The 16702-nt window shown below is 37.2% G+C and overlaps 1 protein-coding gene across 2 annotated transcripts in view; it reads left to right on the plus strand.

The window, feature by feature from the left end:
• Positions 1–16702, plus strand: part of BuGZ (Bub3 interacting GLEBS and Zinc finger domain protein) — a 169381-nt gene that overhangs the window by 41440 nt on the left and 111239 nt on the right. For both annotated transcript variants that reach the window (XM_090372578.1, XM_090372579.1), the window contains exons 3-4: positions 10047–10188; positions 14192–14428. In XM_090372578.1, coding sequence (XP_090228704.1) covers positions 10047–10188; positions 14192–14428 — 379 coding nt within the window. The remainder of the gene's footprint in view (positions 1–10046; positions 10189–14191; positions 14429–16702) is intronic.

A 16702-nucleotide genomic window follows, 5' to 3' on the forward strand; every position in this document is an offset into this window, starting at 1 on the left:
GGTAGGGTTGACCGGAACTTAACTCTGGAGACTAAACATGGGTTCCACCACTTCAAGCCTCCAATAAGCAAAGTGGTGGTATTACACCGGTTGATGACAGTCAGCTACCATCTAGTACTGCCTGGTAACACTGAGGGGTGACATTCTTCCATGTGGTGTGGGTGCCACACCTCGACCCCTGCTTACATTGGTTCACACCTGGGTGGACACCCACCGTGTGCTTGTGCATGGAGGTTATACCCAGGATTACTAACAGTCCCACCATCGTGAAGGTGCAAGCAGAGGATTTTTTTGTCACAGATTGTCTGGACTTTGCCGAAATTGGGTCCACTTGACTTGAGTGTCACCCGAATATCAGTTCCATCATCGTTTTAGACTCCCGGGTAGCAAGTACAGCTTGTCTGGCCTATCTGAGAGAATGTCTGTGACAACCTCAAGGACCTGTATTGACAACACTCCTGACATTACTGTCGACAAAGTAATCTTCTATAGTTTACTACCCTGACGCAACCCTTGAAGTTATGTAGGTTTGTATCCCAAGCTTAAAACGGTGTTCGCAGGCTGTCCGGTAGTTAGTACACCGGAACGAATCTATTGGTAACTCTTTAGGAGGCATCTGGATCAGCTAGTGTGTAATCTTGCTTCCTCTACTCTGCCAGATAGTGACTGGAGGGAGTCCAAGTAGTGTGTATGTGGAGGGGCATTGTCGAGGCCATGTTATGTCAAGGATTTGGGTATATTCTTACCATGTGTATGCCATATCCAAAAATTTCATTACTTCATACAGCATGTCCCTCCCGCTTTTTCTTACTATTGAATATACCACGAATTGACAAACTAATAGAGTAAGCTTACCTGCAAAAAGATCTAAACCTCCCAAACACTTCCTAGTTCATTTCACAAATACACGTGGTCTCAATTCTAATCCCAACGATGGCCATTTCCACTTGCAGTCTACCAAACTCCATGTACTTTTTCTGACAGAATTTCAGTTATCGATTGATTCAAATACTGTTCATCTCTGTTGCCCAAATTATTTGTTGTATGATTCCTTTCGCCTGCACAAGGTGGTACTTGTGCATATGTCCGTTCCGATATTCCCTGTCAGAGAATTGGTAATTTGGAATCTCCTCTCTTCGATCTCTGGCTTAAAATCTCTCTACCTCATTGTGTCAAATTCATCCGCTGTCTCTACCGTTCTCCCAACTCCACTAATCAATTGGAGCTCTTTGACTTCCTCTCTTTGCAACTTGACTTTCTCCAGTCCAACTTTCCTAACAATCAAGTAATTTACTTTGGTGATTTTAATGTTCGGTTCACAATTCCAGCTGGCTTCCGTTTTCTAGTCACACCTACCTGGCTGGTCGAGATGCTGAGGCTTTTGCAATTACTAATGACCTTGCACAGATTGTTCATTTACCTACAAGAATACTGGACAATCCTAACCATGGCCGACCGGGCAAGCCAGGTGGGTAAAGTGCCTGCCTGGCAACCCAAAGGTCACGAGTTCGATTCCCACCTCGGGCTTGGATCAAAGTACTGCCAAACTTTGGGAGGTGCGTTATGGCCACAGAAGCCTATGCGCCAACAACTACCAATAAAAAAAAAAAAAAAAAAATCCTAACCATACAGCCAACACGCTTGATCTTTTTCTCACAAACAACCCTTCTAAGTACATGGTGAAAATGAGTGGTCCTTTAGGCATCTCAGATCACAACTTGGTAATTGTCTCTTCTCCAATGGAGCCTTTATCTCATGGCTTATTTCCAACCTCGTATTGTTTGGCATTACAAGAATGCAAAATGACATGACCTGCGAGATTTCTTTTCTTCTTTTCCTTGGTCGAACTACTGTTTCAAAACTTCTGATGTCAACATTTGCTCTAATCGTGTCAGTGAAACTATTCTTGTAGGAATGGAATCCTTTATTCCCCACTCCACTTTAAAATCTCGTCCTTTATCTAAACCTTGGTTTTCCAATAAATGTGCTAAGGCTGTTCAAGAGAAGAATGTTGCATATCGTGATTGGCTTGTTTACAATTCTTCAGTTTCATTTTCTGCCTACACCAAAGCTCACAACAATTGTAAATGAAAAAATTTAATGAAAAAACTTACGAGCCTACAGACCAGTAAGGCTCCTGGAGTTGATGGAATATACCCTATAATCTTAAGAGAGGCGGCAAGCGAGTGCATTGAACCATTGAGGCTAATTATGCAAGCATCACTAGACTCTGGGGAGATTCTCTTGGATTGGAAAAGTGCAAATGTATCTCCCATACATAAGGGTGGCTCTAAAAGTGAAGTTGGAAATTATCGACCTGTCATTCTGACTTCAGTAGTAGGGAAAATCATGGAGGCAATGATCAAGGGTGGAATTCAGTATCATTTGGATCGAATTGAAATTCTCAAGGATACTCAGCATGGTTTTGTAAAGGGAAAATCATGTTTAACAAATCTGGTTCGCTATTTCGAAAGGGTCACTCACGAGCTGGATTTAGGGAATAATTTCAACTTCAGCAAAGCTTTTGACTCAGTCCCACATGAGCGGTTGCTTTATAAGCTGGAACAGGTTGGAATCACTGGGAAAATCCTTAGATGGATAGAAGGATGGCTTCAGGGCAGGAGGCAGAGGGTTGTGATAAATGGCTATTCCTCAGATTGGGTTGATGTAAGAAGTGGGGTTCCCCAAGGATCAGTATTAGGACCACTGTTGTTTTTAATTTTCATAAACGACATTGATGAAGGGATAGAGGGCATGATGTCTAAATTTGCAGATGATATTAAAATTGGTAGAGTAGTTAATGATCACTGTCAAGCTGAGCTTCTTCAGAGAGACCTAGATAGACTTCAGGAATGGTTAGAAAAATGGCAGCTGTGCTTTAATCCAACAAAGTGTAAGGTATTACACCTGGGAAACAGTAATCCCAAAAAACTTATTCACTTGGTGGAGTTCAACTAAACCAGTACTGGAGGAAAGGGACTTGGGTGTTACGATATGGTCAGACATGAAATTCTCTTGAGTATTGTAAACAGGTTGCAAGGAAGGCCCATGGTGTCCTATCGATGATCTATCAAATTTTTGCAAGTAGAGATAGGGACGTGATAATCCCATTATATAAGGCTTATGTTAGACCACACTTGGAATACTGTGTTCAAGTATGGAGACCGCACCTAAAGAAAGACATCGAGCTTCTTGAAAGGGTGCAAAGAAGGGTAACTCGCCTGGTGAGATCAGCAAAAGGGCGTCCTTATGAAGAAAGACTTCGAATATGTGGGTTGCAGAGTTTGGAAACTAGACACCTTAGAGGAGATTTGATTGAGGTGTTTGAGGTTCTAAGAGGCATCAGTAAAATGAATGAGGACAAAATGTTCAAGATTATAAATGATGCTAGAACTAGGGGACATAAATTCAAGTTACGGGGGGGAAATGTTTAGATTGGACTGCAGGAAGTTTTATTTTAGCCAGCGAGTTATAAATTAAATTACTGGAATAAGTTGCCTTCATGGGTGGTAGAGGCCGACAGTTTGGGGAAATTCAAAGGTCATCTGGATAGTACTTTCGGGTAAGGGAAGCGCATAGGATGATAGGTTTAATTTCCTTTTTATTTTATTTATTTTTTATTTATTAATTATTATTATTTAGTTATTTATTTTATTTATTTATTTATTTTTTGTTTTTATCATTGTTTTGTTCGGATTATTATTATTATTATTATTTATTTTATTTTATTTTTTTTTTTTTGGCTGGTGCAGCATAAGCCATAGGCTTTCTTGCACCATGTGGCTGTTACTAATACTAATACTAAAGCAGTCATTAAGCAGTCCAAACTAGATTTTGAACAGACTAAGAGTAGAAAACTTTCTTCTTGCCCTAATGGTAGCCAAGCATTCTGGTCTCTTGCCAAAGCTATTGGCTGCAAATTTTGCCCATCTCTGCTCCCACCTCTGTCAAAACCAGATGATTCTGTTGTCACTTCAGCCAAGGATAAAGCTGACCTGCTAGCATCCCATTTTTCTTCCAACTCATGTATTAATGATCTTGGTAAAACACCTCCCACCATTCCCAACACGCTCCATTCAATGCCTCTTGTTGTCTTCTGTCAAAAGGATGTCAGAAGGATTTTGATGAATCTCGATGCTAAGAAAGCTCCAGATCCTGATGGTATTTCTCCACTTATTCTCAAAACCTGTGCTCCTGTTCTTTGCCGCCTTTTTTCACTTTCTTATTCCAAAGGTGTTTTTCCTTCTGCTTGGAAATTTGCTCATATCCAGCCAGTTCCTAGAAAGGATGACGTCCCTCCCATCCATTTATCATCCCATTGCAATTACTTCTACTCTTTCTATAGTAATGGAGAAATAATTAACCGCCAACTCTTAAACTACCTAGAAACCTTCCGTCTGGTCAATGATCGCCAGTATGGATTCCATCAGTGTCGATTCACTGGTAATATTCTGGCATATGTTACCCATTTATGGATAAATTCAATGGAAAAGTTTTGGTGAAACAGAAGCAGTTGCTCTAGACATCTCAAAGGCTTTTGATCGTGTCTGGCATAAAGGTCATCTAAACAAGCTTCCATCTTATGGTTTGCCAACTGTTTTTTGTAATTGGCTATTTAGTTTTCTCTCTCATCGCTCACTGAGGGTGATGGTAGATAGCTCTGTCTTCTAACGTCTCCACAAATGCTGGTGTCTCCCAGGGTTCAGTTCTTTCCCCCACTCTTTTCCTCTTGTATATTAATGGCCTTCTTCCATTGACTGGAAATCCTATCCATAGTTTTGCCAATGATAGCACATTGCATTCTATTTTCAAAAACCTTGCTCTGCTCAATCAGCTTCAACTTCTTGAATATCCTCCACCAATTCCTTAAATGCTGACCTCCGTGTAATTCTCCAGTGGGGCAAAGACAACTTAGTTGATTTCAGTCCTCCTAAAACTCAGTCTTGTCTTATATCTCGCAAAAAGGATTCTTCTGCTCCTATTCTTATCTTTAGTGACACTCCAATTTCTAGGCAAAATGATATATCTCTTTTGGAGATTACCCTGACTTCTAATCTCTCTTGGCACAAGCACATTACAAATATTGCTTCCTCTGCATATAAAAAAGTGGGTTTTCTCTTTCACTCTCGTCGTTACTTTTCTTCGAAACAGGCCGGTTCTGTAGCCAGGTGGGCAGGAGCAGCAGTGCGCTTCTTGATTAGACCAGGGTTCGAGGCCATGACCACCAAATACGGAGGATGTGGAAAGGTCAGGGAATGACCACTACATATCCCTGGAGCAATATGGCCTTAGTTGCAAATGCTCCTATAAAAAAACCAAATAACAAATCTTCGAAACAGCTGTTCACTCTGTACAAATCGCAAATCCGCCCTACCATGGAATATTGTATCCACATCTGGAGCGGTGCCCCCAAAACCTCTCTCAGGCTTCTAGATTCCATTCAGACGAGGGCAGTTATGTTAATTAATGACTCCTCTCTAACAGTCTTTTCACTCTCTGTTGCATGGACGTACTGTTTCTGCTGCATGCCTTTTCTACAGATACTTCCATGGGCACTGTTCTTCTGAATTGGCTTCTGTAATTCCCGCTCTCTCTTTCAAAACAGTCCGAACATGTGCCGCCATCAGCCAGCATCCATTTACTGTCCAAGTTCAAACTCACAGAACCAACTTTTCATCTTCCTCGTTTATTCATTCAACTGCCGTTTTCTGGAACAACCTTCCGTCATACGTATTTCCTGAAAATTACTGTCTAGAGAAGGTAAAGTCTAATGTCAAGAAATGTCTTCTTTCATCTTCTCAACCTCCACCTCAAGCACGGTACTAAGTACTATAGGTTCTAATACCTGTTGTGTTTGGAATTTCCATAAAAAAAAAAAAAATGCATTCTTTCCCCTCATTTGAAAAATTGCTACCCTCAGAGCATCTTAGCGACATCATCTGTTGTGGCAGCATACATGAATTTGTGAGGTGAATGCCAGCATTGCTTTTTTATCCATATCATCAGATAAATGTGGATCTAAATTAACCTCCCCCCTCCAACTAGCAGTTTCCCTGAACCCCTAGGATATCCTCAATGATACTGGTAACAATCGTTGCACCACATTTGTTCAAATGAATACACTTCCTACAAAATAGATTCCTTCTGCCTATTAATGTAGGAGACACTGATAAAAATTTCCCACGTAGTCTTGCAGATTTCCTTAGTCTCAAGTTAATCCACAAGACTTGCAGCATGTAATCCCTCCTGCCGTGCCTGTGCAGAATTGCAGACACATACACATTCTGACCTAATTCACAGCATTTTTTCAGCATAATCAAATAGATGGTCAATTTGTGTATGTTTAATTTTGTTAGTCCCCACATGAATAATAATTCTCTCTTTACCTCCCTTAAAATCTGACAATCTGTTGGTAACATCTTCATTTGTTGCTCATGGCAAGCAAACTCTGGTTCTGGACCACCTCTCTTTATTACAAGAAATGTTACCTATTTCCCTGAAGATAGTCTCCTAATAAAAACAAGATCACCTTCAACCAGAGTAGTCTGCACTTGACTATTCTTTTCTGGGACTGGAATCGGGATGCATCACTTGGTAGGTCAGGAGATACTTGGGTTCCTGACGAGCTCCCAGTTACATTTGTTTCTAGGACAAGCAGTAGTTTCTTCATTGTCTCAAATTCTTCTCGTAATGCACCAAATTGTAATTTGAGATCAGTACATTCCTTACATCAGTTGGAAAGAAAAGAATTGCCAGGTCTGTCTACTATATCTGCCTTAGAATACATACCACAAGCTGTATAAACAAAGAAGTTGCGACTCACACCAGAAAATGCCTGCAGGCATTTTCTAGTGTGATTAATTTAATCACAATCAAACCATAATTTAAGTAAAATTTGAACTTTGGAAAGATTACAAAATTTAAATTTACAATATATTCCGGAATTTATGTTAACAAAATATTGCAGAAATTAAACTGTTGACAAAACTTAAATCACTAAAGAAGTTAAATTTATGCTACCAAATGAATGTGATGAAATTCCTGCCAAAATGTCGATAACAAAGGCTATCTGAATATTAAACTGTAGCTTTCCAAATACTTTACAATTTTAAACTTGACAGTATAGTACGGAATTAACCGTGTATTACAGAAATTATACTGGTGGCCAAACTTTTAATAACTAGTGAAATTAATTTTAATGAAAGTTACAAAATTTCCGCCAAAATATCAGTAGCAAAAGCTATCTGAATATTAACCTCTAGAATTCCAAATACTTATCTAAATGCAAAAATAAACTAAAATAAACTGCATTCAAAAATAAACTATTTAAGTGTATCCTGTTCCTGTAGAAGCACCCTCTCCTGTTAACAAGTACAGATCATGCTGGGGAAAATTCTATCCATGAGCCTTGCACAATCTTTCCAGGGCTGAATTAATTGACAAGACTCTCATTATGTACTTCCTTATACCATACCTGGGCATAATTGCAGACACTTTCAAATTTAACCCTAACCTGTGACTTTTTCTTAGCATTTTCTTGTTCACAGCATTCCCTGTCCTTGTTATAAGGACAGGGCAATGCTGAGATTTCCTTTTTTCCTTAGATTTCCTTTTGTTCCCTTAAAAGATTATCTCCTCTACATCATCAACTTTTGCCCCGGCAGACACATATCCTTCCATCTATTTTTGCACAATATATTTCTTGTTTTCCTGACAATAGTCACCAACATTACCTCCTGTGGGACTAGCACATTCTGGCTTAGTGTTTGTCTCTGTGGTTGGTTGTTTTGTAACCTAATTTGCTGATAATTGGTTATTCCCATCACTATGCTGAAGTCTAGAGTCTTGGACAATAATATGTTACCTGCGTTGTGGTAGCATGTCAGGGAAGGACAAATGAATGGAGTTTGATGTAACGGAGGTGGAAGACATTATGTGCTTTTAATCAACTGAAAAATAGTTGGTGTGTGTGTGTATGGTTGTTATGAAAGCGTGGAAAGTGACTTATTCCATCAGTATTTGTTACTAAATTATGAAGCTTATCAAAATGACATGCTTCAAAAAACTACAATTTACATATTGTGATAACTATTTTTTTTTTGAAATTACAATCACAATTTAAAAAAAAAAAATTAAAATTTTGGAATTTTATAATTGTTGTATTATAAATGTCTGGCAGGAGATTTTTACCTGAAACCCTAAAACAGTTTAGAACTTCACCCTCTGTTTGATGTGTGGAGATTGAGCCAAATCCCCAGTGCCAACATACCAATTTAAAGTGCAGAATTTTTTTGGCCAGTTAAACTGAAATTCTGAGTACCTCCTTTAAACGAAGTTCTGAATTTTGTATTGGCAGCTGACATTCAATCACAGCAGGGAGAGAGGCAGCAAATTTTAAGTTCTTGGTGGTTTTGTGTTTCAAAGAGTGAAGAGTGAAATGCACACATTGTTTTATTTTCTTTAGCTTTCTCCACTAAACACAATAGATAAATTTATTTTCACGGAAAAGATAATAAATTGTTCATAGCATGGGTTAACTTTTATGTCATAGCCTGCAGGTTTCATATTATACGGTAACTATTAAGGCCAACACTTTAGGGGGCTTCACACAGTAAGATAAATACAGAGTTATTTCAAATGAAATCTGTGCATGTGTTGACAAATTACTCTGGGAACTTTTTTACTGTAATGGGGGAAAGAAGAAAAGAATTAACACTATAGTTGTTGTCGGTGATTGTTCTTAGGTAGTAGCACTTATCCCGAGACTCAACTTTATGTTCACTGGGATAACAGGTGAAATAATTGCTGTATCGTCAATAAACTCTACAAGCATAATCTCAGTGAGATCATGCTTGTTGAATTCCTCTTTCCTTTTTGTCAGAGAATCAGGGACACATAGCAGTGCATTGCTGCTGTAGCATTTATTCAATAGTTTGTTAGTGATAGTTTTAAGTAGTTCAAAAATTTTGTAGCCTAGATGAAATAGTTCATATGTATGAACATCAAGGACATATCTTCAGACAATCAGATAAAAGCAGGAAACAGAGTGCACACAAGGCAAGAAAGACATTGATGAATTGCCTGTCTTCATTGCAAAGCATATTCGTGCAATAAAGTTATTTTTATGAGAAATAATTGTTCGTTCAGTGGGCAGGTACACCAGCTGTTGCATCAGTCCCTAAGGTGCTACTCCAACTGTCATATTAATTTTTATGACAGAATTCTTTATTCTGAAAACAAATAACAAATAATCACATTGTTTGAGAAATACAAAAATTATCACTCTGACAGAATTTTTTGTGGGTCACCTAGCACACTAGGGTTTAACACTCCTGTCAAAGCATAAAAATGTTTTGTTTCATTGTTCTCTAAAATAAAATACTATGATTGACTAACATATTTCTAACATGCCTTCAAAATTTACCCATCCATTAAGCTGAAGAAAATTCCTCTCAGTACCACCAGTTTTTTGCAGCAAGTGGATCAAGGCTTTATTTATAATCTCCAGAGCAAATAAAGCCTGCTTGATGAGATACTTTAGTAGTGGAAAATGATGCAAGAAAGCAAGTTTATTTGGTATAAGCAAAAAAAATCCCTTTTCACCTATTCATCTCCAATAGTTTTGTCTAGGTCTTCCTTGAATACATTCAAGCTATACACTTATTCCACATTCTACATAATCTACTTAATCCACAACATAGGAGGAAAGAGTCTGCAGCCAAAGTAGAATCTCATGGATGCTGTTTATAATGTTAAATTGAGACCACACTCACTTGAATTTAATAATCATCTGTCACCAAAAGTGACTTTGGTGATGTCAAGTTTAGACATTTCTGGCAGACCTTGTTATTAAAAAAAAATCTGAAAATTTAAGTCCTTAAACTTAGCATTAATGAGATGCTACTATATTGCTAAATACTGTTAATCTGTTTCTATTAATGTGCTTTGGTGTTTGTGAATGTACAACATGCATTTGGCATCAAAATCATCAGTGTTGAACCAGAAAGTAAAAGAGACTCAGTTCAAAAAATATTTTTTTTTAATAGGTTCATAAAGAAACTTTGGACAAAGTTCCTAATGCTTTACCAAATAGAAACAATATAGACATTGAAATTTATGGTATGGAAGGGATTCCTGAAGAAGATTTAAGAGAACATGAGAGGCAGAAACAAGGTGCTGGAGGAAGATGTGAGTATTTTTGTGTTAAATACATGAATTATTAGATTTTTCTGTTGAATTGGAACAGGGTGGATTTTTTTTTTTTTTTTTTTTTTTTTTTAAGATTGTAGAATTCAAATTATTCTATTTTAGGCTATTGTAATTTTCAAATTTTATATAAAACTACAGTTGAAAGTTGGTTTGATATCTAGTATCACACCTAGGAATTTGGTTTTATCACTAACTATAGCAAAACCTCCCTTAACATACACCTGTCTAAAAGGAACACCTTGTTGTGAATACTTAGGCTTGAGTTCCAGTCAGGTATTAGAAATTACATTTTAGATGACCTCTCTAAAATGGACACTAATTTGAATGCAGACACTTTCAAGGGTAATTGACAGACATGCATTTTTGTTGGTGGCATTTGTAATGAAGACAGGTGAAGATTACAGTAGTCATGGAGCATATGGCACAGTATATTATTAATTTGTTCACCACTGCTGATAAGGAATATTTTTAGTTATTTGGGCAGTCAAATGCAGTTCTACTGTTGCACATCACTTAGCATGGCAGTGAAATTGCTGAATTGAGAGGCGTTTCAGAATTTAAAAAAAAAAAAAAAAAAAAAATGCACAGATAATTTTGACCAGTAGATCATGAGAATTCTCTACATTCACAAATCTCCTTTACAAATCTGAAACCAATTCTAGTTGATAGATATGTTCAAGTTTTTTTTTTTTTTTTTTTTGCCAACCAGAAAACATGCATGGCGTAGTAAATGGCAGCATAATTGCAAGATTGTAATCATGGAGGAGTTTACCAACCCCAAGAAGGTGCAGTGTGTACTTTGATTAACTGATGTGTGCTGCTGTTATGCATAAATTTTGAACACAGTTTAAGAAGAAGCCACACAGTAGACCCATGGTTCTGTTGTGATACAGGAAAATTCGTAAAGGATGCCTGTATAATCATCCCAGCCATGGTGGTGGCCAAATAAAAAGTCAGTGAGATTGCAGTGGAATTGTTTTGAGGAAGTTTTATGCCAAGCACTGGGAAATCCATGACATGCCAGTTGTAAGCTTAAAGAACACCACCAGATGGAAAATATGGACTGCCTCAACCAAAGAAATGCAGTATATTTTTCATACATATACTTCATGTTATTGTTCAGCACTTTTGCTAATTTGGGGTACTTCGGTATTCCACAATTTTCAAGTATGTAAATAAAAAAACTCTGTACATACTGTTCCTTTCAGGTTAAGCACACATGTTGTTCCATGTGTCCCTGCCTTAACCTTTGAATGTTATTATTATCCCCCTAGCTTACTGCTATCCAGGATGTCGCTCTTGAGCAGAGCAATAAACTGATGATAAATAAATTTAAAAAATATATCAAGGTCAACAGTGTGTAACATATTACGTCACCATCTGAGGATCAAACTATACAAATTATGGTTCATAGAGCCATTGAATGATGACAAAGCCAAATGGATGACATTTTGTTGGTAAATTTTGTTTTGATTATGGTTTTGCAATTATGTTGCTATCTACTACAGTGCTGCACACATTTTTCTATTGGTGAACAAAAATTTGAAGATAATCTCTATCACTTGGAAGTGGCTTCAAATTTGTATCACGTACCCATGAAGCAAAATGCAAGGTCTTACACTTGGGAAACAGCAATTCCAAAATAAATTATACATGTGATGGAGTTGAATTAAAAAATGTAGAGAAAGGGAGGGATCTGGGGGTTACGATATGGAGAGACACAAAGTTTTCTGAGCTTTGTAAACAGGCAGCTAAGAAAGCCCATGGTGTCCTATTGATGATTTATCCAACAGTATCTTGTATAGATAGGGAGGTCATAATCCAACTGTATAAAACAATTCTAAGACCTCATTTGGAATACTTTGTCAAGTATGGGGACCAGGCCCCCATACTTGAACAAAGCTTCTTGAAAGACTCCAAAGACAGGCATCTTGCTTCCTGAGATCGGCAAATGGTTGACCTTATGAGGAAAGACTTAGATTATGTGGGTTACAGAGCTTGGCAACCAGACACCTTAGAGGGGATCTGAGTGAGGTTTATAAGGCCCTGAGAGGGGTTAGTAAAATGAATGAAGATGGAATTTCCACTGTTATAAAGAATTCCAAAATGAGGGGCCATAAATTCAAATTACAGGGGATGAGGCTAGATTGTAAGAAGTTTTCTTGTTTAACTGGAACAATTTATATCTGCAGTAGTTGAGGTTGAAAGTTTGAAGCAATTCAACTGAATGATTACTTACATGAGGGGAGGGGACTGCATAATTCGTGTTTTCTTATCTACTTGTTTTTTTGTTTTTTTTTCCATTGCAGCAAAAACATGTGGCTTCCTTGCACCATATGATTATGCTAATGCTATTCACATAATAATGTTTTAGTTTTGTAAAGGAAGTTTGTGGATATTCTGTATATTCAATATCCCTGTATGATATATAACATGGGTGTCATTACTTCCCTCAAGAGGGACATGGAAAAAATGCAGTTTATGGTAGAACACGAATTTTGCAATAGATACTAGCAGAAGCAAACTCCATACCTGACAGATTGGAACCATTGGAGCCAAAGTTCAGGTGTGGTTTTCAAGTGTGGACCACTAAGCTGTTGTATTCTCTTCTGCAATATATTCTTTCAGTTAGAGAAATAAATTTTTATAAACAGCATTTAGCTATCTGAGAGTAATTACTGTGGGTGTTCATGTTGTTTCAGTGCCTTGTTTGTTTCAGTAGTGTTTCAATCAGAGATGCAATAAAAATGCATCAGTGAAATAGTAATTGCACGTGGAACAATCACAGAACCAAACACTTTTCTCTGAGAAGGGGGAACCCATCTTATTTGCCAGTTGCGGGCCGACCGGGCTAGCCGAGTGGGTAAAGTACCTGCCCGGCAACCCAAAGGTCGCGGGTTCGATTCCCGCCTCGGGCTTGGATCAAAGTACTGCAAAAAAACCTTGGGAGGTGCAATATGGCCACAGAAGCCGATGCGCCAACAACTACCAAATCAAAAATCAATCAAAAAAGCCAGTTGCGATGTATTCAGTTATAAATTTTTGTAAACAACATGTGACACTTTTCAAAGATGAAATCACATTTACAGTGGCAAAAACTACTAAAGGCGGAATGCAAAAGTGTGTGTGAAGTGATGAACAGTTTGTATAATTTGATGCTACTGACCACACTATTCTCTGTAATTATACTACAGTACTGGGAAATTTGCTTGTGTTGTTTATAAACCAAAGTAATATGTCCTTGGTAGAAGGGTCCATAGAACTATAGGATCCAGAACCCAATGTATCAAACTAATTTCTAAGGAAAATAATTTCCTACATGCTGATTTTCATTAGGAAAAAAACAATTTTTTTTTATCCCATTCCCTGGTGTATGACCACTCAGCCACAGCAGCTGTTAGATTGTGTGGCCTATGATTATGTGACTCAAGTTGTTCCTTATTTCTAATTTATGCAAATAAATAAATTCTAATTTATTTATTTTATGTAAATTGCATTCCCTATAAACTGGTCTCATTTGAAAGTGTGGGATCAATATAAAAAAATTGACAATTTTGAAATTTAATTTTTTAAATATATGAAACATTTGCTGTTTAATAATTTTTAAGTCATATGAGTCAATTTAATCCACTAAAAATGAATTAGTAAAACTAAAGGGAGGAAGGGAACACTCGAAAAACGAAATTTGTTTATATAACAATTCTTGATATTAGGATGTCTTTTAGTGATTGTGTATTCGTATTAAAAAATCAGGAAAGAAAATGGTTAAATTTTATTTCCAGCTATAATGTGCCATGCTTATAATGTGGATATTATAATTGTCTGCTAACACCTACGTCATATCAAGGATTGCACTGTATTTCAAAAAACTACTATTGGTAACATACTTTTTAGGTATTCAAATGCTATGCTTATTTTATTGTATAAAACATTTTACAGTCTTTTTGTAAAAGTTTCTTCCCTGTCTCTTTTTTATATATAGGCCAAGATAGTGATAGTGATGAGCCATCACGAAAACCGGATATGGGTGGTCCAGGACTTTTGGGTGCTACTGGGCCTATGCCTCCAATGCCTGGTGGTCCAGGTATGATTGGACCTATGCCTGGTATGATGCCCCCCGTACATGGAATGCCATTTCCTCCTGGCATGCCAGGTCCTCATCATATGGGTCCTGTACCTCCTTTAGGCTTAGGTTCAATGGGACACATGCCACCAATGGGTATGTTGAAAAATGTTTTGTATAGTTCTTATTTAAAACTTCAGTCATTTAAAATGACATTATTGTGTGGAGAGTTATTTCAACTTCTACTTTTTAGTTCTTTTGTGCTCCCAAATCATCATATTCACTGATTTTCTTGTAAGCTACTATATAACTTATAGTAGCTTACAAGAAAAGTTTGTGTTTTTTTGGATTTTTTTTTCATGGTTTTGCTATTAAAAAAAACAACTTAATTTCTCTGTAGTGGATTATAATTATTACTCCCTTCCCCAGTGTGCCTGTTACCTTTTATGCAAGTACTAATCTGTTAAACTGAGAACCTAGTGATAGGAAAGAATTTAATTGCAACTGAAAATTTCTATACTATTGTGTTTATTTAACCTGTTAGTGGATATAAGGAGCATTTTGATCATCCCTTTTTTTTCCTCGCCCTTCCACCATGTCACTTTCAGGAGTAACTTGTAGAGTTTTCAAAGGTAATTTTTTTGCCATGATTTCTCTATTAAAAATTAAAGGTCTCTATTTAATAGGGTGAAAATATGTCACAAAGTTAGCTGTATCTTATATGGCAAATTGCCACTATAATCAATTCATTGGTTCCCTAATACTATTTGTTAAACAAGAAAGTCTTTATACTAATATAAGAAAAATTAATTTGTTTCTGAAATGTGTGTGTGTGTGTGTACATGCAACATATATTAAAATTGCAAAATATACAAAAAAATTAGAATAAAAAGGAGATAAATTGGAAATTATAGACCAATTAGCTTGTTATCCCACATCTACAAGTTGTTCACAAGGGTCATTACTAACAGATTAGAAAGAATACTTGGTGAGAATCAACCGAAAGAGCAAGCTGGCTTTAGGACAGGATTCTCAACTATGGATCACCTTCACTTAATATCACAGCTAATGGAGAAAGCAAATAAATATAAAACACCATTATGCCTGGCATTTGTGGATTATGAAAAGGCATTTGACTCCATACAGCATAAGGCAATGTTTCGGGCACTGGAAAGACAAGGCATTGATACCCCATATATTATGATTTTGAAGAAAATATATGAGAGTGCTACCTCCTTTATTAGACTAGACAAAGACAGTAGGAAATTTAAAATTGAGAAAGGAGTTCGACAGGGCGACCAATATCTCCGAAGCTGTTTACTGCTGCCCTTGAGGAAGCTTTCAGAAGATTAGACTGGTCGCAGAAAGGAGTCAATATGAATGGAGAGTACCTAAACCATTTATGATTTGCAGATGACATTGTGGTCATAAGCCACAATCCCAAAGAATTAGAGGAAAATCTTAATCAGTTATGCCGAGTTAGTAAAGAATTTGGACTAAAGATGAATATGGCTAAAACAAAAGTAATGATGAACAAGTATGCCACAGAAAGGGAAATAATGATTGAAGGAGCAGTAATTGAAAAGGTGGAGTCATATACTTATCTGGGACAAGTTATTAGCTGTAATAATGATAAATGGCTGGAAGTCAAGAGAATAAATTTTTGATGGATAGCATTCAGGAAATATAGTCACATACTGAAGAGCAATATCCCAGTTTGTCTGAAACGTAAAATAATGAACCAGTGTATACTCCCCACCATGACTTATGGAAGTGAAACTTGGGCACTCACCAAAAGAATGGAAGAGAAGCTGAGAACTACACAGCGAAGAATGGAACGAATCATATTGGGAATCAGACTGTTAGATAAGAAGAGAAACACATGGATTAGGCAGCAAACTCAAGTAAAGGACATTCTTATCAAAACCAAAGAACTAAAATGGTCTTGGGCAGGACACATAGCTCGAAGACATGATGACAGATGGACTAAGAAAATAACAGAATGGTATCCAAGAGGAGCTAGAAGAAAACCTGGAAGAAAAAGGCGGAGATGGATAGATGAAATTCATGAGTTTATGGGCAGTAAATGGATGGCCAGTGCTCAAAACAGAAGGAACTGGAAAATTGCTGGAGGGGCCTTCATCCTGCAGTGGATTGAAAATGGCTGATGATGATGGACCACCTTTGAGGCAAAAGGAATCATACAGCGAATAATTTGGGCAATTGAGAAGATCAGTAGTTGAATCAACCGACAACTGAGATTTTGTAAGAAAACGTACATGGGGTTTGGCAGACTGCAAGTGGAAATGGACGTCGTTGAGATTAGAATTGAGACCACGTATATTGGTGAAATGAACTAGGAAGTGTTTGGGAGGTTTAGATCTTTTCGCAGATAAGCTTACTCTATTAGTTTGACAATTCATGGTGTAT

Source organism: Mastigoproctus giganteus, chromosome 4, assembly GCF_048544385.1.
Source record: "Mastigoproctus giganteus isolate SK-2022 chromosome 4, ASM4854438v1, whole genome shotgun sequence".
Lineage (NCBI taxonomy): Eukaryota > Metazoa > Arthropoda > Arachnida > Uropygi > Thelyphonidae > Mastigoproctus > Mastigoproctus giganteus.